Genomic DNA, 21,413 nt, shown 5'->3' on the forward strand with positions numbered 1-21,413 from the left:
AATAATGTAAAATTATCTGACAATTTCTAATAAAAAATATTACGAAAGGATATTTAAAGGGTACACAACGTTGATCTTCAGTGTTCATCTACTTCCTGTTTTTTCTGATGTTGATAGGACAATGCAAGAGAAAAACAGGAAGTAGAAAAGAAATTTTGCATGCCATGATTGATGTGGCTGTAATTCACAGCTGCTTAAGCCAGTGTTTCCCAACCCTCTCCTGGAGGCACAACTAACCAGTCGGGTTTTCAGGACATCCAGAATGAATATGCATGAGATAGATTTGCATGCATTGGAGACCCAGTCTATCTCATGCATATTCATTGTGGCAAAACTGAAAACCCGCCTGGCTAGATGTGCCTCCAGGAGAAGTTTAAGAAACACGACTTAAGCTCTGTGGGCCTTTTTTAACTGCAGTATGAGAACTTTTCTTTTAATATTCTGCTTATTTTAGAATTACAATTCTATAACATTCATTTGCACAGTAATAATTTCTAAAATGCTTTCAATCACTTTTATTTTATTTTTTACATCACATGCCCCTTTAAGACATGGAGCAAAATACCCCCCATCAAATGAAATCCCTTCAAGAGGTATGCCTCATACAATCCCCTAGTATCTGTAAACAGAAACATGCAAGTATTTCAAACACTGCAAATTCAGGCACACTGACTAGGTTTGAATGGATTTTACCCTTGCTAGTAAATTTAAGCAGGGACTTCAGATTTTCTGTCAGATCTTCAGATATTCCCTGTGGATCTTAAAAAAACCCAAGTGGATCTTATTGGCTCGGCCTCAAATTTTTTGGATCCATCCATATATTTTTTGCAGATGTACTTTGAATCGTTCCTGCCAGATTCAGGGGGAAAACAAAAAATCGTAATTTTTTTTTCCCGCTAAAACTCAGATCAGGCTAAAATCTGCCTGGTTCAAGCTTTACCTCGAATTGTTCTCAGATCTCTATTTTTCAACGCTGAAATCTGTTCTCGTCTCAAACATTTTGCAGCTTTTGCTGGACGCTGGAGCCAATGTGGAAGGTTCTTTAGAACATGGCGAGGAAAACTATTCTGAAACCCCTTTACAGCTAGCAGCTGCTGCTGGTAAGAGTTAATTATGAAGCGCTAATTGATTCTAAAATGGAGAGGATGGGAATTTTAAATGAAGTACAAAGGCCCTTAAATATTTTACAATTCATCTGGCCCTTTAGGTCATTTTGAACTTGTAACATTGCTGCTGGAGCGAGGAGCTGACCCAATGATTGGAACGATGTATAGAAATGGAATCTCTACTGCCCCGCAAGGTGACATGAGTTCGTTCAGTCAGGCTGCTGCGCACGGGCACAGGTAGGTCGGAGAGACCAGAGTGTGTTATGTGGGTCCAGAAAGTCCCAGTGTAGAGCTGTGGCTGATCATGCCCAGTTAAGCTAGGATCTTAGAAAATAACATTTCCCTAGTTGTCTGGATTTAAAGTGTACACTTGCATCTGCTATAATTCACTGGAGCTCTGTGAAACCTGAAGTTTGTACAACATGGGGCAGATGTACCAAATTGTGTTAAGATGCATAAACACGGTGTTTATTCTGCATACTAATGGCCAATGTTAAATGACAGTAAAGTACACATACATCCCAGAAAGAAGTGGGTGGAACTGTTATATGGTATTTTTATGTTTGCAGAATCAGACAGCATTTATTTTTTTCCATATTTCAAAAAGGATTTTTCTGTTTGACTAGCAGAAAACTAGCTGGGAATTGAAAAACAAAATTTAGGGGTGGAGGAGTTTGGAATTGTTCTGTGGGATGTTCAGGTCTGATTCCTGAACTTTGCTTCTGTTCCTTGGGTTGGCTGGGGGGTTGCTGCGGAGATGGTGGAAGAAGGTGGAATCTCAGTCATTACCCAATGGCAAACATCTTGTGTTCAGAGTCAGAGTGGGCACAAATTGAATGTTAGAGGGTGTTAGATAGGGTGTTAGATAGGGTTTACAAAATAGAGCAAAAATTCCAAGGCAGTTGCAAATGAAGACCCATGGCACCTCAGCCCTAGGGGAGGTTGGTTCTGATGAGACTGAAAATCCAGAGGAGCAGGAGGCAACTGGCAGACCAAAATAATAACACTTAATTTGGCTCTCAGCTACTATTTCTGTGCTTTTGATAGTTTTTCCTGAAATGTTGGGATTGATACGAACATAATCATGTTCCTGTTTCAATTGATACATAACATAAAAATGGACACAGACCAGTCTCAGGTGCCTCACAGCTGCTGAAATATCTCCTGACCTTTTTAAAAACTTTGGAATCTAAACCGCATGAAATATGCTTGACAGTAAAAGTAGATTATTCTCTTTTGAAAAAGCCGTTAATACCTGATTAAAGTTGATGCTGAAGAGGGTCTGCCTGAATAACGTTTCCCGGAGAAATTCAATTTCCCACCCCGCCGAACAGCAAAATCTCACCCGGGTAAAATTTAAGCCAGATAAAAAGAGAGAAGGTGGCGGGCGGGTGGTGTGAGCATTCCGAGGGCGAGGCTTAGTTATGCAGGTAGCGCCGATATTCAACGCTATCCGGATACATTTAGCTGGGCAAGGCTGGCTGCAGAACTTACTTGAGCAACTTTAGATGGGTGTATTCAGCGGTCGACTTTGTTTCGCTGGATATCCTGGCTAAAGTTATCCAGTTAACTTTATCCAGATAACTCTCTGCTTACCTCCCTTCTCAATATGGACCTTATTATTTTTTTAGGGTACATTTTAGTATGTTTTCCTCTGTAACTGATCATTGATGAGTGAAATCTGTTTTTTTATCGGGTGGGAAGAGAACGTGTTAGTATCCCGGAAGAGGAACAAAGCTTCTCTTCTACCTTGTTTTCCTTCCCTATTTATTTCACTTTTGCTTTGTTTCGGATTGGCAGGAATGTGTTTCGGAAGCTCCTCACCCAGCCAGAGAAAGAGAAGAGTGACGTCTTGTCCCTGGAAGAGATATTGGCAGAGGGAACCGACGTTCCAGAGCCAGCCCCGGGCGCTTTGTGTCCCAGCCGCAACAGCAAGGCCAAACTGAAAGCCTTGAAAGAAGCCATGTACCACAGTGCCGAACACGGATATGTGGACGTAACGATTGACATCAGAAGCCTGGGTCAGTGTCACGTTCTCCAGGAATTTTCGAGGATGTCTGAGAACCGTGGCAAATGCCCCTGAACTAGAGATGTGCCAGCCTTTTTGCAGTGCCCCCGTTTATTCTCAGCTTTTACTGAATAATTTTCAAAATATGGCAGTGAGGGTAAGGGAAGGGACCGGGGATAGGGGCAGAAGAGCGCACGTTGGTATTTGCTGTAAATCTAGGAATTCCCTGCAGACAAGTGTGAGTCACATGCCAAGCTTAGCCTTTCGACCACACCAAATAAGTGAATGAGCTTGGGCACGGTAAAAAAAAAAAGCTTACACAGTAGAGGGCTGAGAAAAACTGTGCATAGGATTGAGCGGCTCATGGACAGAATTGCTGCTTATGCTGGTGGTGCAATTATATGGTGTAATACTAAGAACATGAGCATAAGAAATTGCCATGCTGGGTCAGACCAAAGGTCCATCAAGCCCAGCATCCTGTTTCCAACAGAGGCCAAACCAGGCCACAAGAACCTGGCAATTACCCAATTACTTTGTTTTATGATTTTAATAAGTTGTATATTGATGTATTTATGATTGTACACCACTTTGAACAATTTTTTTTTTAATCAGGAAAGTGGTTTATAAATTTCAGTAAATAAATAAATAAATAAATAAATGGGGAAAACTAAAAAAAAAAAGAAAAGTTTTGGCTCTGGAAAACAGTAGACAGCTGTCCTTGGAACATTTCTCCCTAAAAACATTTGCCACAATCACTGCTTGTCTTGATCTCATTGTGCTACTGAAACCTTTCTGTAACAGCTCAGGACAACATACTTGCAATCCTAGGGTACCCATCTCTCCCACCAGAAGTATGCTAAAGAAGGTATTATTTTACAGCAATAGACATTTCGCTCCACCAAGCTCTGGCATGTCTGACCAGGAGCAGCAAGTCATTCATATTTATTGATGTTTTGTCTACACAGATATATATCTAATCTTGTTGTCAATACTGGAATCAGTTTTCAAAAACTTTAGATCAGGGGTAGCGAACTCCAGTCCTCGAGAGCCACAAACAGGAAAGGTTTCCAGGATGTCCACAAAGAATATGCATGAGTTGGATTTGCATACAATGGAAGCAGTGCTTGCAGATATAACTCATGCATATTCATTGTGGAACTCCCAAAAACCTGGCCTGTTTATGGCTCCTGAGACCTGGCGTTGTCTATCCCTGCTCTAGATGCATAAATTGGCATCTTTGAAAACTGATGAGGGCTGATGGGATCTACTCAGTGTTTGGGTAATTGCCAGGTTCTTGTGGCCTGGTTTGGCCTCTGTTGGAAACAGGATGCTGGGCTTGATGGATCCTTGGTCTGACCCAGCATGGCAATTTCTTATGTTCTTATGAATTCCTAAATGTAAGTGCCTATTATTACTAGGGATGTGAATCATTTTTTGACGATTTAAAACAATCGTCAGATATATTTTAAATCGTCAAAAATCGTTAAGAGTCGCGATACAATAGAAATTCCCCCGATTTATCATGAAAAATCGGGGGAGGGGGAGGGCGGGGAAAACCGGCACACCAAAAAAGCCCCTAAACCCACCCCGACCCTATAAACCGAATCCCTTACCTTCCCCCACCCTCCCGAACCCCCACAAAGCTTTTTACGAGTACCTGGTGGTCCAGTGGGGGCACGGGGACCGATCTCCTGCTCTCGGTCCATCGGCGCCATTTTGGCTGCCACTCAAAAATGGCGCCGATGGCCCGATTAAAAAAAAAAACCCACCCGACCCTTTAAAAACGACCCCTTAGCTTCCCCCACCCTCTCGAGCCCCCCAAAACATTTTAAAGTTACCTGGTGGTCTAATGGTGGTCCTGGGAGTGATCTCCCGTTCTCAGGCCGTCGGCTGCCACTCATAAAGATGGCGCCAATGGCCCTTTGCCCTTACCATATGACAGGGTATCCGTGCCATTGGCCGGCCCCTGTCACATGGTAGGAGCACTGGCTGGCCGCCGCCATCTTTAAAGATGGTCACCGCCGTATTTAAAGATGGCCGCCGCCATCGTAAAGATGGCGCCGGCCATCCAGTGCTCCTACCATGTGACAGGAGCCGGCCAATGGCACGGATACCCTGTCACATGGTAAGGGCAAAGGGCCATCGGCGCCATCTTTATGAGTGGCAGCCGACGGCCCGAGAACGGGAGATCGCTCCCAGGACCACCACTAGACCACCAGGTAATTTTAAAATGTTTTGGGGGGCTCGGGAGGGTGGGGGAAGCTAAGGGGTCGTTTGTAAAGGGTCGGGTGGGTTGCTTTTTTTTATCGGGCCATCGGCGCCATTTTTGAGTGGCAGCTAAAATAGCGCCGATGGCCCGAGAGCGGGAGATCGGTCCCCGCGCCCCCACTGGACCACCAGGTAATCATAAAAAGTTTTGGGGGGGTTCGGGAGGGTGGGGGAAGGTAAGGGGTTAATTTTAAAGGGTCGGGTCTCACTAAAAAAAAAAAATAACGATGTGAATCGGAACCAATTCCGATTCACATCACCCACATCACCCACGATCAGATTTTTCCCCCCCTCTAGCTGAACCCGATCGTTAAGACGATCTGGCACATGATTCACATCTCTAATTATTACTAGGCACCTAAATTTAGGAACCTAAAAAGTGGACAACTATGGGGGCAGAAATAAGGTGGTGAAAAATAGGCACCTAGCACTGATATGTACTGCTATGCACCTAATTTAGGCATCTAAATCCAGTCAAAAGAAATGCAGGTCTAAATCTAGGTGCCTATATTGTAAGCATCAAAATGTAGGTACATTGTCAACCAAAAATGTAGGAACCTGAGCTGTTCCTGAAAGTTTGCATAAGTGAAGCGCTCAGCATTTTTGGGAAAACTGACCCTATAGTTTTTAACTTCAGCAAAACTGAAATGATACTAAGCATCCTGACATATGAACAAGAAGTATTCTAGCTATGTCTTATCAAATGCTTGGCTTCATATTCAATATTAATATTGTATTGCAGAACTGTGTTATCTGTCAGATTGGAATTAAACTGTGGTCATATCCATGTGATACAATTTAAAAGTCTCATAACATTTTTCTAATAACATCAGTATTGGTGATATGGCAATATTGAGTCCAATATTTTAAATCTAGGCAACTAAATGTAACAGTTAAGTGCTTAGATCTTTCAAAATAAAAATTCTCCCCCACTGAATTCCTAAATTTAGGCTCCTATTTTTACTAGGCACCCAAGTTTCAATGCCTTAAAAGTAGGCAGGACCAGGGATGGAAGCAGATCAGTGGAATGAAGATAGGAAGTTTGTACTAATTTTCAGTGCTGGGCACCTAAGAAACAAATTGAGATGTCTCAGTTTTAGGTGCCTTAACGTTAGGGTAAGGCACCTGTTTTCAACCCAAAACAGGCACAAAATCAGCTGAAAATAGGTCCTCAAATTAGGCGCCTACATAGTAGTGCTCAGCAATCTTGAATTTCAGTCACAGTCAGTTCCCTCTGTGACATGAATTGCTAGGCGGCTGAACCCACAGCAGCTGTATATGTAAACAATCTTTGTAATCTCTCAAGGGTGTGAAATAATGAATATATCAGAGCGGTAGGTAACATGTTCCCATTACCTGGTCCTAGAAATTTCTCTTTTTAAAAAAAAATTGTTTTGCACGCACACAATTTGGAAGAAACTCTTGAATAAATATGAATTATTCAGCCTTTAGTTTGGATATCAAATACTCACATTATATATAAAATAAGATTTCATTGGTTTTTCTAGGTGTTCCATGGACTCTCCACACTTGGTTTGAATCCTTGCGAATTTCTTTCCAGCAACACAGAAGACCTCTGATCCAGTGTTTGTTAAAAGAATTTAAATCTATTCAAGAAGAAGAGTATACTGAGGAGCTCATTACGCAGGGACTGCCAATGATGTTTGAGATATTGAGAGCAAGTAAGGTACTGTACTGTTTCCTTCTTATCAGATATGAACACTAAGTAGCTTAGTCACTGGGAGGTCGATATTCAAAGGGTAACTTACCAAGATTTGATAATTTACCCCCACATTCCATCTAACTTTTGGCTGAGTGACTTGTTACCTGGACAAAATTTACCTAGTTCCAAAGAGGCAAGGCAGGGCAGGGCTACCCAGATAAAAATGGCTGGGTGTGCCTGGTTGGAAAAATAACTGTACCTGGCCTACTGTTCACGGATATATTCGGTGGAACACTTACTCAGGTATTTAATCTTTATTGAAAGTTTTCAAGACTGACAACGAAGCATAAATCAACAAACTGTCACAGAACACCTTACCCCGCAGAAAGATATCCCTTAACTCCCCCCCCCCCATCATGTACAGAGATACCTGACTAGGCACACAATACATAGGATGATATGCAAAGCTAAACAAAGCATAACCCCAGCTCAGTTCAAGTGACCTGCCAACCAGAGTTGGAAAGGGCTCCAAATACTAATAAATATAGTGTTAGGATTCTGCCTGCGGGCCGAGCCGCAGGCAGTCCCCTACTTTCAGGTGGCAGGCCAACGCCATCCCTCGCGCAGCCCGGAGGCCTTCGCCGCCACAGTCTCTTCCCGGCGCAGCCCAGAGGCTGCTGCCGATGCTCCATCTTTGCGGCGGGCAGAGCCGCTGCCGCTGAGCTTCCCTGCGGCAGGGAGCCGCTGCTAGCCTGCTCTCCCTTGCGGCAGGAAGCCACTGACGTCAGGCCCTCGTTTTGCAGCCTAGTGCCACCTCTGCCTGCTCCTCACGGTGTGGATGCCGCCAACGCTGTCCTTGGTCCTGCCCTTCTCTAGGCACGCGGCCGCGCTGCGCCTCTCCTCAACTTTAAAGGACCAGTGGTGGGAAAAGCCCCATGGCCCTCGCTGATGATGTCATCCACCTTCGCTGGATCAGCCCAATAAAAGGGCCCTGCTTCTGTTCTTCAGAGCCTTCAGCCCCATGGGAGGCTGTGTAGGTTGCCTTGTGGTACAAGGCCTTCTTCTCGTCTGCAGCGCAAGCCTCCAGAAGACTCCTGTGTTTAATGCCTTGCTTCTGAGAATCCTGAGTCTTGAATCCTGTCCTGGTCTTCGGAATCCCTTGTGCCTGCTTCCGTCCATGCCTAAGACTCTGCCAGAACCTGCTCCGCTCCAGTGTGGTCCACGACCAGCCACAGGCGGCTGTGTAGTAGGGATGTGAATCGTTTTTGAACGATTAAAATTATCGTCAGATAATTTTAAAATCGTCCAAAATCGTTAGAGTGCACGATACAATACAAATGCCCCCGATTTATCGTCAGGGGCATTTGTATTGTATCGTTAAATAGGGCGCAGGAAAACCGGCACACCAAAAAAACCCTAAAACCCACCCCGAACCTTTAAAACAAATCCCCCACCCTCCCGAACCCCCCCAAAATGTTTTAAATTACCTGGGGTCCAGTGTGGGGGTCCCGACGCGATCTCCAGCTCTCTGGCCACGGCTGCGTTGAGAGAAATGGCGCCGGTGGCCCTTTGCCCTTATCACGTGACAGGGCAAAGGTAGCGCCGGCGCCATTTTGGTTCCTGCTTCCCGACGTCACGCGTGCAGGAGATCGCCCCTGGACCCCCGCTGGACCCCCAGGGACTTTTGGCCAGCTTGGGGGGGCCTCCTGACTCCCACAAGACTTGCCAAAAGTCCAGCGGGGGTCCGGGAGCGACCTCCTGCACGTGGGCCGTATTGCCAATCTTCAAAATGGCGCCGGCGCTACCTTTGCCCTCACTATGTCATATGGGCGTTGTCCATGATGAGGAGAGCCTTGAGTGGTAAGCCTTTGTCCTCCAGATAATTCTGCACAGTAGGACGGAAAACCTCCCTTATCCACTCAAGAAAAAGGACTCTTGTCACCCAGACTTTTCTGTTCGATCTCCACATGACCCCTAACCTATTCTTCATGACATTCTGTTTTCTGAACACTCTAGGGGTCTCAGAATGATAAACTAAGAGAGGCTTTATCTTGAGGTCACCACTTGCATTGGCACATAGCAATAAGGTTAGCCTATCCTTCACTGGCTTGTGGCCTGGCATTTTCTTTTCTTCCTGGGTAATGTATGTTCTCCTTGGCATTTTCTTCCAGAATAGTCCAGTTTCATCACAGTTGAAAACTTGCTGACAGGAAAAGCCATTTCTCTGTGCATTGCTTTGAAGTGGGGTGTGTAGTTTTCAGCAGCCTTTTTATCTGAACTGGCAGCTTCACCATGCCTAGCTACGCTATGAACCCCAGTTCTTGCTTTAAAATTATGAAACCACCCCTTACTGGCACAAAATATTTTCCAAGGTTCACTTGGCAATGGCTTATCCTTTACGATATCTGCATTTATAGCCCTAGCTTTTTCACAGATTAGACATTCAGATAGGCAATCACCTGCCATCTGCCTTTCATTTATCCACACTAGCAATAGGCTTTCTACTTCATCACTGTTGATCGTTGCTTGGTAATTTGAGTGACGCCTCTAGCCACACTAACTTCCTTGTACAAATCTTTTCTTTGTAAAATTGTGGAAATGGTGGATTTTGACATGCTGTATATGAGAGCGAGATCGGTCACTCGAACGCCACTCTCAAATTTCTGCACAATTTCCTTCTTCTTTTCAATAGTTATTGCTTTCTTTATCTTTGGGGCCATTTTTACCACTTCTTTGGTGTTCTGCAGGGAGAAGAAATAAAAAAAAAAATAAGAAATCTAAAAAGATCTACAACCAAAAATAACACCAACCCCAGATACTCTTTTACCCCCTCTCCCTACCACTTATGAGAATATCTATGGCCCTCCAGAAACTCTTCTGTACCTTGCCAGCTGAGTGCTGTCCCCGATGCTGCTCCCCGATGCAGTCTCCGATGCTGTCCCAATCCTGTTCCCCCATGCTGTCCCCGACGCTGTTGTTTGCATTTCCGTGCTGGGTCTGCCCACGTGCAACACTAGCCATCCAATCTCTGTTGAAATCCTGCCTTCCAAGACCAAAGAAATGTGATAGGCAGTAACAACGGGCCAATTAAAACACAACCGCGAAAAAAAAAACAACTGCATGCACGTGGCACGGGTCGTAACGCGAATTTTGGTCGTAACTCAAAACTGAAAATTGTGGTCGTAACTCAAAATTTGTTCGTAACCCAAAACCTTGAATGTTGGTCATAATCCGAGTTGGTCGTAACCCGAGCCGTTCATAATCTGAGGGCCCACTGTATTTTCTAATCCCCAAGAAAACTGATGGCCTCCAACTCATTCCAGACTTGAGAGCCTTAAACCATTTTTTGATGAAGGAAAAGTTCAAAATGGTTTAACTGGGCACGCTAATCCCCCTTCTCAAAGCGGGAGACTGGCACTGTTCCCTCGATCTAAAAGACGTGCACGTCTTTTAGATCGAGGAATCGGCAGTACCTATGATTTCTAGTCGACGGGAACCACTATCAGTATCGTGTTCTGCCCTTTGCCCTGGTGTCCGCACCCCGCGTCTTCACCAAGTGTCTGGCAGTTGTTGGAGCCCATCTTCGAAGATGGGGAATTCGCATTTTCCTGTACCTTGACAATTGGCTTGTCATGAACAACCCCCAACAAGGGGCACAGAACGCCATGCACATGACAATCCAAATTCTGGAGACCTTGGGATTTCTGATCAATTACCCAAAATCCTACCTCCAAACCTCATTACACCTGGACTTCATTGGAGCTCGTCTAGACACCGTCCAGGTGAAAGCTTTCCTTCCTCAGGACAGGGCAGAGACCCTCGCAGCTCTCGCTCTTCGACTGCTCCTATGTCTCAGCTCACCAATTCCTTCGCTTATTGGGCCACATGGCAGCAACGGTGCATGTCAGCTCCCTGATTTGGCTGCACATGCACAGAGCACAGTGGATGTTGCGTTCCCAGTGGTGTCAAGCTACTCAGGACCTGTGTGCTCGTGTTCTGGTCACAAAACTGTTACAGCAGTCTCTCCAGTGGTGGGAAACCCCCTCAAAACTGGAGCGGGGATGCCCCTTTTGGAGCCCTCAACCCCAGGCTATGCTCACCACCGATGCATCCCGGATGGGGTGGGGGGCATATGTTGCAGGCCTCCACACCCAGTTTCTAGAAACTTTGCCAGGCTCCATTGGATGATGTCACCCATGTGTGAAGACTAACATCCTACTGTCCTTAGAGAACACCTGATACAGGTAAGCATCTCTGCTTTATCAACCTATGAACTGTGCTTTGTAAAAGTACCATAAATGACTCCCAAAATGTAAACACAGTGCGGGTAGCAGTCTTCAGCTAATTGTGGCAGGCCACAATGGACGTTGTTAACATCAAAGGAATTGGAAAATACCAGAGAAAACTGCAAATTGCCAACTGTTTTAAATTTCTAAAACAATGCATGCCCCCAGAGTTTTGAAAATCCACTTGCCTATACTAAGTGGTTATTCTCAGCTGGTGAGAGGGCTGCAGTGAAAGATCTGAGGAGGGAGGAAGAAGAAGAGAAGAGGAGAGGGAAAATATTAGGGATGTGCAATCGTTTTTCCCGAATTAGGCAATGTCAATGAAATTGCCTAATTCGGAATGGTTCGGGAGAACCGAAATAGAATTTTTTCCGACATTTCGGAAAAAAATTCATTTTTTAGTTAGTGCGCGCTCCCAATACTGCGCACTAACTCTGCCCGACACGAAATTTTTACCCGAAGCACATCTTTAGAAAATATGGCCATTTCAATTGGGACACCAGAAACTTGCACAACCCAAGTGGCAATCATGTTACTGTGATTCATTTTCAATCTGCCCTTCCTATTTCTTCCTCACCACCCAGAAAAATAGTTTTGTTTTTAAATGAAAATAAGTGTTACGTAATCCCTCATTTTTTTCTGCTTACTAGTTTAACTGGAGGAAAAGTGTGTAATCCATATTGCTCTTAAAATGCTTTAAAAAGGCTTGATGGAGCATTGGGCTGCTCCGCCACCTACTGGGTAAGGACAGTGCATCTTTTTCTCAGCCCTTCTTGTTTTGTGGCACAGGGATGTTTGTGTGGAAGGGTCAGTTTGTACACTTATTTCCCTGTTATTAACAGTGATTTTTACAGTCCATGCTGCTACCTGCTCAAAAAGGTGCATCTCAGAAAGGGATACCTTTGAACTATTCACTTCTTCCTCATCCACTGAAAGTATCAACCCTGCATGCTCCGTTTTTCGCTCTGGCCTGCCACACCCAGGGGCCTAGGGATTTGACTCTCTGCCTGGTTGTGGTTTTTTCCACTGCCCAGCATTCAACAGTGATTCAAAGAGCAGTTCTTAGAGAGAGCCCTGGCAAGGTTCCCAGCTGAGATCTGAAGGGAGCATTTGGGCATCATTCACCACTGATTAATCTAGGGATGCTGTGGAAGGGCCTTAGCCTTACCTCAAACACATCACGTCTTTTGTAATACCACTCACTGGGCCTGCTCATGTCATCAGTCTTTAAGCTCCTGAAGCATTTTAATGTTGATTATTTTTAATTGTACATGCTACTTATGCGGTGGAAGTCAGTCCTCCAGAGCGACATTTCTAATGTGTTTTACTGCAGAAAACAATGTGAGTAATGTTGAAGAACCTTACCAGGTATGTGTAGAGACAGTTTCAAGGATTTGGTTGCTAAGCAGGCAGTAATGAGAAATTACTGCTTGAGTGAGAACAGGGAATTTAATTCATTCCGGTGAATTCTTTTAAGCTGAATTAATGTTGAGGATGAGGATAGAAAGCAGGGGTAAGAACATAAGCAGTACTCTGCTGGCTCAGACCAAAGATTCATTGAGCACAGCATTCTGTCTCCAACAGTACTGGCCAGTCCCAAAAAGTAGATATTAGAACATGAGAAGAGCAGAACTGAGAACATAAGTGGAAAGGTAAATTTTTCAGTTCCTGTTATGGGTGCTTCATGTATAACAATAACAAAAGGTGAAAGGAACCCTTCAGAGAAGAGTTTCAGCAATCAAATATAAATCAAATAAATAAATACACTGAAAAACTCTCTCCCCTGACATCATTTGGCAGCCTCTGGCCTAGATTCATTATTCTGCTATATTATATTTATATTTATAGCAGAATGATAAGCATCACGAAAAAAAAGGGGCAGGGAGCGAAATTGTGCAACCGACCACATCGCAGTGGTGCGTTTTTGCCCACCGCAGTTGCATCTGGGCCGCACAGTTTTGCACCCATAGCACGTTGGGAAAAAGTGTAGTTATTTCCCGCAGTGCTGCCAGTGATAATGAGGAAAACATTATCGCCCTCCTCGCTGCTGGGACATAACTATATCCTATTTCCCAAGTTGCAATGTTTGTTTTCTCTTCTTCGTTTATACTAGTTACCATGTTACAATGTAAAAATAAGCAGATCTTGCCTTAAATGTTTAGTTATATGTAAACCGATGTGATATTTCGATCGAATGTCGGTATATAAAAGCAATAAATAAATAACTCCACCCAAAACCCGCCCACACACCTCCCCTTCCCCTAATTTACCATTGTACCTCTGCAATGCGGCCGGTATCATGTGCGGTAGGGCCTTATCGCGTGCGATACCGGCACTGCGCGGTTTGATGAACGACCCGGTCTGATTGTTGTTTAAAATACGCTTATTTAGCCAAAACTATTACATTAAGATATCTCTAGTAGTTCCATTTGAAAGTGAAAATACAAAATACAAAAAAAAATAAAAATGCTATTTTATAAACCTCGCACATATGCACCCAAGTACTGTGCACGAATAAATGTGCTCATGCAAAATGGGGACAGAATGGGGTGTTCCTAGGTGGGGCTAACATTTATACGCATAAATTTCGTAAGCAGCGAAAGGAACACACTTACAGCTGTTGCCTGCACATATTTACACCTGTTAATTATCTTTTGTAAGTCAGAATAAAACTCTTTGTAGCCAAATACTGAAAGGATGAGGGGTCTGGGAAAACTATGGTGTTCAGGCTGAAGAACCAGGGGGGGGGGGGGGTCATGATGACCTAGCCCTAGACATAAACTGGGCAAATTGGTGGACTAACCGGTAAAATTAATTTACACAAACAAAAGCCGACAAATGCTAAGGCAAATACATGAATTACATTTTCTCATATAAATGATTAAAATTAAGAGCACAAATACGTGTGCATAGCAGAAATCTGCCACTTATCCAGATAAGTAAAAGAAAAGCGCTATATTGGCAGATAAGTAAGGGGCAGATTTTCAAAGGCTACGCGCGTAACATATGCGTGTAACCCGAGAAAATCTGCCCCTGTGCGCACCAAGCCTATTTTGCATAGGCTCGGCAGTGCGCGCAAGCCCCGGGACGCGCGTATGTCCCGGGGTTTGCAAAAAAGGGGTGGACCGGGGGTGTGGCAGCGGCTCGGGGCGGTCCAGGGGCGTGGCCGAGTGCTCCAGCACAGTGGCCTGTGCTGGGGCATGACGCACCGGCAAGCTGCTGGCGTGCGCAAGTTACGCCTGCCTCGGGCAGGCGTAACTTTTGGAGTAAAGGTAGGGGGGGATTTAGTTAGGGATGGGGGGTGGGTTAGATAGGGGAAGGGAGAGGAAGGTGGGGGGGGGGCGGAAAAAAGGTCCCTCCAAGGCCGCTCTGATTTTGGAGCGGACTTGGAGGGAACGGGGAAAGCCAGCGGGGCTCCCCTTGGGCTCAGCGCGCGCAAGGTGAACATGTGTGCACTCCTTGCGTGCGCCGAGCCTGGATTTTATAACATGCGCATGGCAGCGCGCTCATGTTATAAAATCGGGCGTACATTTGTTTGTGCCGGTTGCACGAACAAATCTACGCCCGTGCGTAGATTTTAAGATCTGGCCCAAAGTCTTAATCACTAGTTATCCATCTATCTTACTTATCTGCCTTGTAGCGCTTTTCTTTTACTTATCCATCTATCTTACAGCTCTGCTTAGCCGGATAAGTCGCCACAGCACTACTTAGCTGGATATTTATTTCCACTTAGCCAGCGTTTATGTGGGTATATTTAAAATACATGCCGCATATTTGGGATAACGCGAACATGTTGGGTAGACTTATGTGTTTTTTATATAGTGTGCACGCGTGACATAAAAATGTGTGCATGCGCACACACGTCTGTATATCTGTGCATATGGGTTCACTCACGCATGCTTTAAAGTTACCTTCTAAGTGTCGGAGGTAAAACTGTAACGTAGACTTGAATTTTCAAAGCCATTCACATGCATAAAACACAGGTTCGTGGATGTAAACAGCTTGTTATAAAATTGCCCAGGGTTTGTGCACATAAAGTGCATATTTTTATGCTCACAAAAAAATTAAAAGCCATTCTAGGGGAGCAGGGTTTGGATTTACAAACATTTATGATTAGAAAAAGTAAATTAATCAAGGAAGTTATGCCTGTAACGCAGATTGCATTTGTAGTGACTGGCCGATCATGGAGAGGGCTTGCAACTGGCTGCACTTACCCTCAGATGGCAATACTCTCATGGCTCCCACGCCACTACTGATACGCTGCTGCTGCTGCTGCTGCTGCTGCTGCTGTTCTCCTTAGGCATGCGCATGCACAGGCCCTAATTATATAGATCCCACAGCAAGAAATTGGACACAGTGCACGCTAATAACATTGGCTTCCTTGGGCTATTTAAACCCACCGAACCCTTCACTCCTTGCCTCAGCAGCAGGTCCTCCTGCAGTCCACAGTGCGCATTGCTTCTGTCATTCTCCTGACCTTGCTCTTGATCCTGCCTGTCTTGCCTTGCCTTGCCTCATCCAACCTGCCCTGCCTCCAGCCTTGCCCTGTCCCAGTCCCTTTCCATTCTGTCTGTCATTGACCTCTGGTACAGACCCGGACCACTCTCTTACCTGCCGCCTACCACTGACCTCTACTATGGATCTGGACTATTCGCTTGCCTGTCACTGACCTCTGTTACGGACCTCAACTACGTCTTGCTCAATGCCTGTCCCGACCCCTCACCTGGCCCGGTTAACTCTATGATCACTGCCTGCACTGACTTTAGCCCGACTCTAGACTCTCTCTTTCTGACTACCCTGTGGGACTATCGCTTAAGTCTCGCTGGCTCCTGGAACCCAAAAGCTCAACCTGCGGGGAACAGGGCTGTATTAGGTGAAGGTCCTGCTCTGTCCCTAGGACGTGTCTGCCAGGTGTCGGCATGGGCCTAGTAGGTTCACCTACTAGGATGTGTGAACCATGCCACAGTACAAGAATCCTCTACCCTTATAGCATTTTGTGCTCTTTTGAGGGAAAGTTAAAATGAGAATTGCACCATGGTCCAAATGCATTTTTTCCATAGACATTAAATGAAAAAAACCCCAAACCCTTTTACTACATCCGGTCTTATATGTCTTATTTCAGTTTACCCTAAAAGGTGAATTTTCAAAATGTTATATGAGTAAATGGCATGTATTCATGCTTATGCTATTTTATAAACTCAAATATACATGCGTAAATAAAGGTTCATGTATTAAAAAGGGGCAATCTAATGCCAACATTTTTTGAGTATTGCTGTTTACATGATTATTTTATGTGTGTTTTATTGTTCATCGCTCAGGCTGGTACCGTGTTGAGCAATTAAGAAATACAATAACTGTAAATGTAAATATAAAATGAAATTTAATTATAATACAATGAATACCCTTTGTATGAAACATAAGAGAAACAATTTTTAAAACAAAAAACACAAATATCATCTTAAAGAAAAATAAATTCTAAATAGATCCACAAGCAAAAGGCAATATAAGGAGGCAGAAAATAAGAAAAGAACAGGAAAAAAAGGAAAAGGAAATTGCTGTAACAAGACAAAAAAATGCAGCTTTGCTTAAAGACGTTATTACCGACAAACAATGGGGCTTGAAATCAAAGCTTTCTTAGAGTTCACAAAAACTTGTAACTCTTCAGGAACAAAAAAATATGAAACTCTCATCAAGCAATTTAATAAAGCATTTACAGGGACATCTTAATGTAAAGATAGCCTCTAAAGCAAGAACTTTGTGACAAAGTGCTAGAAAAACTCTTCTCTCCTGAGTAACTCGAAATAAATCTGGAAACATCTGAACAGAACAACCCATAAAGGAATCAATATTTTTGAAGAAGCTTTTCATTATGAAACTAAGATCTGATTCAGAAAAAAAAAGTAACCAACAAAGTGGCTTTCAATAATCTCAGTACTTAAAGACTCTAAGGGGGGTCATTTATCAAAATGCGATAAGGCGTTTTTGCATGCGTTAAGGGCTTATCGCATGCGAAAAGCCCCGTTAACGCATGCGATAGGTCCTTAACACATGCGATAGGTCCTTAACGCATGCGTAAACGTGTTTAACGCATGTGATAGCACCATCTCATATGGTGCGATGCAAATTCAGAAAATAGGAGGTGTTAGGGGCGGAGAGTGGGCTGGGTTAGCCTGTCTGCGAAGAGCTATCGCACAGCCATAACGCTGATTTTACCTACACCTCTTTGGATTGCGTTAGGCTGTGCGATAGCTGCCGTGGCCATGTGGTAAGGTTTCCTCGCCGTTTGCGATGTCTCCCGTAAGGCCTATTTCAGGGGAATTGGAGGGTCCAGAGCCTGAGAGAGAGGGGGGATGGGGGGGTTAGGGGCCACTTTGACATTCTACGTGACACGTACGAACAGAACAGTGGTCTCTTATGAAGATCTGATGGCCTTCGGAGTGAGGAAACTCACTTCAAGATGAGATTTGGGCAATGTTCTCTCAACCTAGCTTGATGGACTCTCTACCTTATCTACTGTTATATAGCTTTTGCACAGTGAGATAAATGGTCTTTGAGCATGCTAGAATGTTTTAGGAAACAGAGGAATATCCTGGTGTGTTTCTGGGTGAGATCACATCCTCAAATCAACCTGGCACAGTTATGTGATAGTAATTTAATGACATTTTATTTCACAGTTTTGGATGAAAACAGATACTTTTTAAAAACTTGGCGGAACTGACAAGATCGTGATGTTGGTTTTAGCTGCAAGCTTAGTTACTGGGAGGATGATCATGCAACCCTATGTGGAGTTTGCAGGCCCATGGGCACTTTGTACCCGCAAGGCTAAAAGCTAATTTTGCAAAGGGAAACTCCCTGTGGAGCCACCCTTTGAAAATTCAGGCCAGGTACTGTGCTGCTGGCATAAAGTATGCACATACTCTCCACCCATGTTAACACAGGTGCAAACTAAGGAATACATTTTCAAACAGCATATACATGTGTAAGTAGCATGTCGTCCCATATATGCAATTTTATAAATATTGCAAGTACATGCATATTTTCCATTTCACGCATACATTTTATCAGCAGATTAGGGGTGTTCCCCAGGATTCACCAAAGTTACCCTGATAGTTTAATGGAGGCCAAAAGCACCTCTAGGCCCTGATAGGAGTGAAGTCCTGCTATTGGTCTACTGGTGCCATTTTAGAAAATGGCCATACTGGGTTCGGAGCCTAAGGAGTGTTCTGGGCCCCCACTGGACTGTGAGGGCACCTGTGGTAAGGCTTTGGGAGTAAGAAAGATGCTCGAAGGTGGGGGCTTGGAGGGATGAGGCCCAGAGATGGGTATATTTTGAAAAACCACTGTATCTCTTCTATGTTAATATTTTATGTTTTGGAGTTTGGCTGCCTTAAGGGGGTTGGGGTAGGGAGTCTTACTAGACCCTTGGAGCCTTCAAAGGAAAATAATCCTCCAAAATAATAAAATAAACTTAGAGTTCCTTAAAATCTGGGCTAGCACAGCAAAATGTGTTTATCTCTGACACATAGATTCTGTTGATGAGGCAGCAGGTCCATGTAGTGCGCTCAGACCCCCATTTGGATTCAAAGTCCAAATGAGGACAGAGAAACCATTTCTGCTAATTGTGGAAGTGATATCACTTAATTGTTTTTTTCTCACCACAAGATGTATAGCTTTATATGGTTGCCTGATTGAACTGTATAGCATGTACTAAGAGCTTAAGAACAGTGGAATTAATTTACAGCTCTTATACTGATGCAGCCATCTGATCCTGCAAAATCATTTGTTCTATAGTTTTACGCCTGGAGAAAACTGGATTTTATGCAAAATATAAGACAAACATAAAAATGATCCATGGAAGCTGCTCTTTTGAGACCATATTGGTCCCTCATATAGTAGCATAGTGAATGACGGCAGATAAAGACCAAATGGTTCATCCAGTCTGCCCAGCAAGTTGCTTTTGGTAGTAACTCTGCCACTCCTTGCAGGTTACCCATATGCTTTCTGTTAAGGGTAGTAACTGTTATTCCGTTCAGGTTAGCCCCATGTAAAAATGTAGCATCTAAAATTAACATGTTACTCCATTTTTCCACTTGCCTAGCAGATTGCATCTACTTCTTTTATGCCCAGATGAGACTGCATCTTGGGAGTCGTGTCAAGGCTCATTCTGTCAGAGCCATGGCAACATCGGTGGCCCACTTACGAGTAGTTGCCATGGAGGAGCTCTGCAAGGCTGCAACGTGGAATTCTCTGCACACATTCACTTCTCATTACTGCCTGGATAGGGATGGCTGACGCAACAGTAGGTTCAGCCAGTCTGTCCTTTGGAACCTGTTTGAGGTGTAGAACCCAACTCTCCCTGCCTAGGGCCCAGTGTTTGAGTTCAGGCTGTCTCCCCTCTGATACCAACAGCACCAGTGGTGTTGTGCCTGTTGGCACCTGGTTAGGTTTCTGTTGGTCCCTTTTTGTGTTGGGGAGCAGCCTAGAGCTAGGGATTCATCCATGTGTGAGGACTACTAACTTGCTTGTCCTTGGAGAAAGCAGAGTTGCTTACTTGTAACAGGTGTTCTCCAAGGACAGCAGGATGTTAGTCCTCACAAAATCCGCCCGACACCCTGCTGAGTTGGTTTCTCCTAATTTTTATTTTTTATCATAATTCTATGTTACAAGACTGGAGAGGGACCCCGCGTGGATGCTTGGAATAGGGTATGCTGGATATGTTCAGTATGCCTAGTCAAAGTTCTAGAAACTTTGACATAAGTTTTCCACATCGGGCTCCATCTGATGATGTCATCCATGTGTGAGGACTAACATCCTGCTGCCCTTGGAGAACACCTGTTACAGGGAAGCAACTCTGCTTTCGTGATGTTGGTTCTGAGTCGCTCCCCCTGGAGTTTCATATCATGACTGCTAGTTCTGCAGTTTCCTTTCCAGCAGAAAAGTTTGATGTTTGTGTATCATTAATATCTTTCAGATATTTGAAGGTCTGTATCACATTTTCCTTGCACCTTCTTCAGGTGTCGTAACTGTTGAGTTGGCCTATCTTGTTTTCAATGGCTTGAACTGCCAAGCCAGATTACAAATTGTGATAGCTTCCATTTTGCCATGTAGAGTTGAAGTGATCACACAGGTCTTGGTGAATGCTGATTCAATGTATGAATTGTTCAAAAATATTGGAGGAAATGGTCCCACGTGGTCTCCAAATTGCATGTACAGCAGTATCTTTGGATAGTGGCTATGTTAGTCCAAGAAAAGATATCACAAATTACATTTAAAAATAAATTGGAAATTGGCTATAAGAATAAAAACTTCAAAGCTTATTTATAAAAAGTATATATTAAAATGATTTGGAGAAAAATGATAATAGACACCAAGAAAAGTCTGAGATCCAGAAATTTGTGTTAAATAATTAGATTTGAATATGTTTTTACAGTGTCATTAAAATGAACATGGAGAGGCCAATTTGTAAAAACCACTGAAATGGATAACTTATCCAGCTAAAGTTAGCTGGATAAAGTATCCTGGATATTCAGCAGGGTGTAAATGTCTGGATAACTTTAATCCTCCCTACAGCAAACATCTAGAGATTTATTTTGCTAACTCCTGATATTGGAGTTAATCAAACAAGTTATTAAGCTATCTCAGCTCTGCCTCTGAATATCTTCAAAATGTCCTTATCTTATCTGGTTAAATGCCTTTGAATATTGACCTCGGAGTCTTTTGTGGGGTTCACCTTGCTTTGGACAACAATATTTGTCTTCAATCTACCAAACTGTGCAGCTATATGAGATTTCCCCACCTTGTTATCCACTCGCCTTCTAACCAAAAATTTGTATTTATACATGTTGTAGAATGAAGTTATAAGTCAGCAGCTGTCTATCATTTTCGCACAGTGCTATGGGCCGTATCCTATTCCAAAGCTGACAGAGATCAAACGTAAACAGACTTCTCGCCTAGGTATGTACACCATTATTACAAACTAACTGAGAGTATCCTTACCATCTTAACTGTAATAGTTTTCTCATGGGGGCAGCCATGTGTGGATTTAAGGATCAACTCTAAATTGTGAATAGCACTCTTGTGAG

The 21,413-nt window shown here is 43.8% G+C and overlaps 1 protein-coding gene across 1 annotated transcript in view; it reads left to right on the forward strand.

Annotated features, from left to right (window-relative positions):
• Window positions 1–21,413, forward strand: part of BTBD11 (BTB domain containing 11) — a 473,288-nt gene that overhangs the window by 434,437 nt on the left and 17,438 nt on the right. The window contains exons 8-12 of the mRNA XM_029599760.1: window positions 1,007–1,100; window positions 1,208–1,343; window positions 2,907–3,127; window positions 6,891–7,069; window positions 21,180–21,285. Of these exons, the coding sequence (XP_029455620.1) occupies window positions 1,007–1,100; window positions 1,208–1,343; window positions 2,907–3,127; window positions 6,891–7,069; window positions 21,180–21,285 (736 nt within the window). The remainder of the gene's footprint in view (window positions 1–1,006; window positions 1,101–1,207; window positions 1,344–2,906; window positions 3,128–6,890; window positions 7,070–21,179; window positions 21,286–21,413) is intronic.

Source organism: Rhinatrema bivittatum, chromosome 4, assembly GCF_901001135.1.
Source record: "Rhinatrema bivittatum chromosome 4, aRhiBiv1.1, whole genome shotgun sequence".
In the NCBI taxonomy this organism is placed as follows: Eukaryota; Metazoa; Chordata; class Amphibia; order Gymnophiona; family Rhinatrematidae; genus Rhinatrema; species Rhinatrema bivittatum.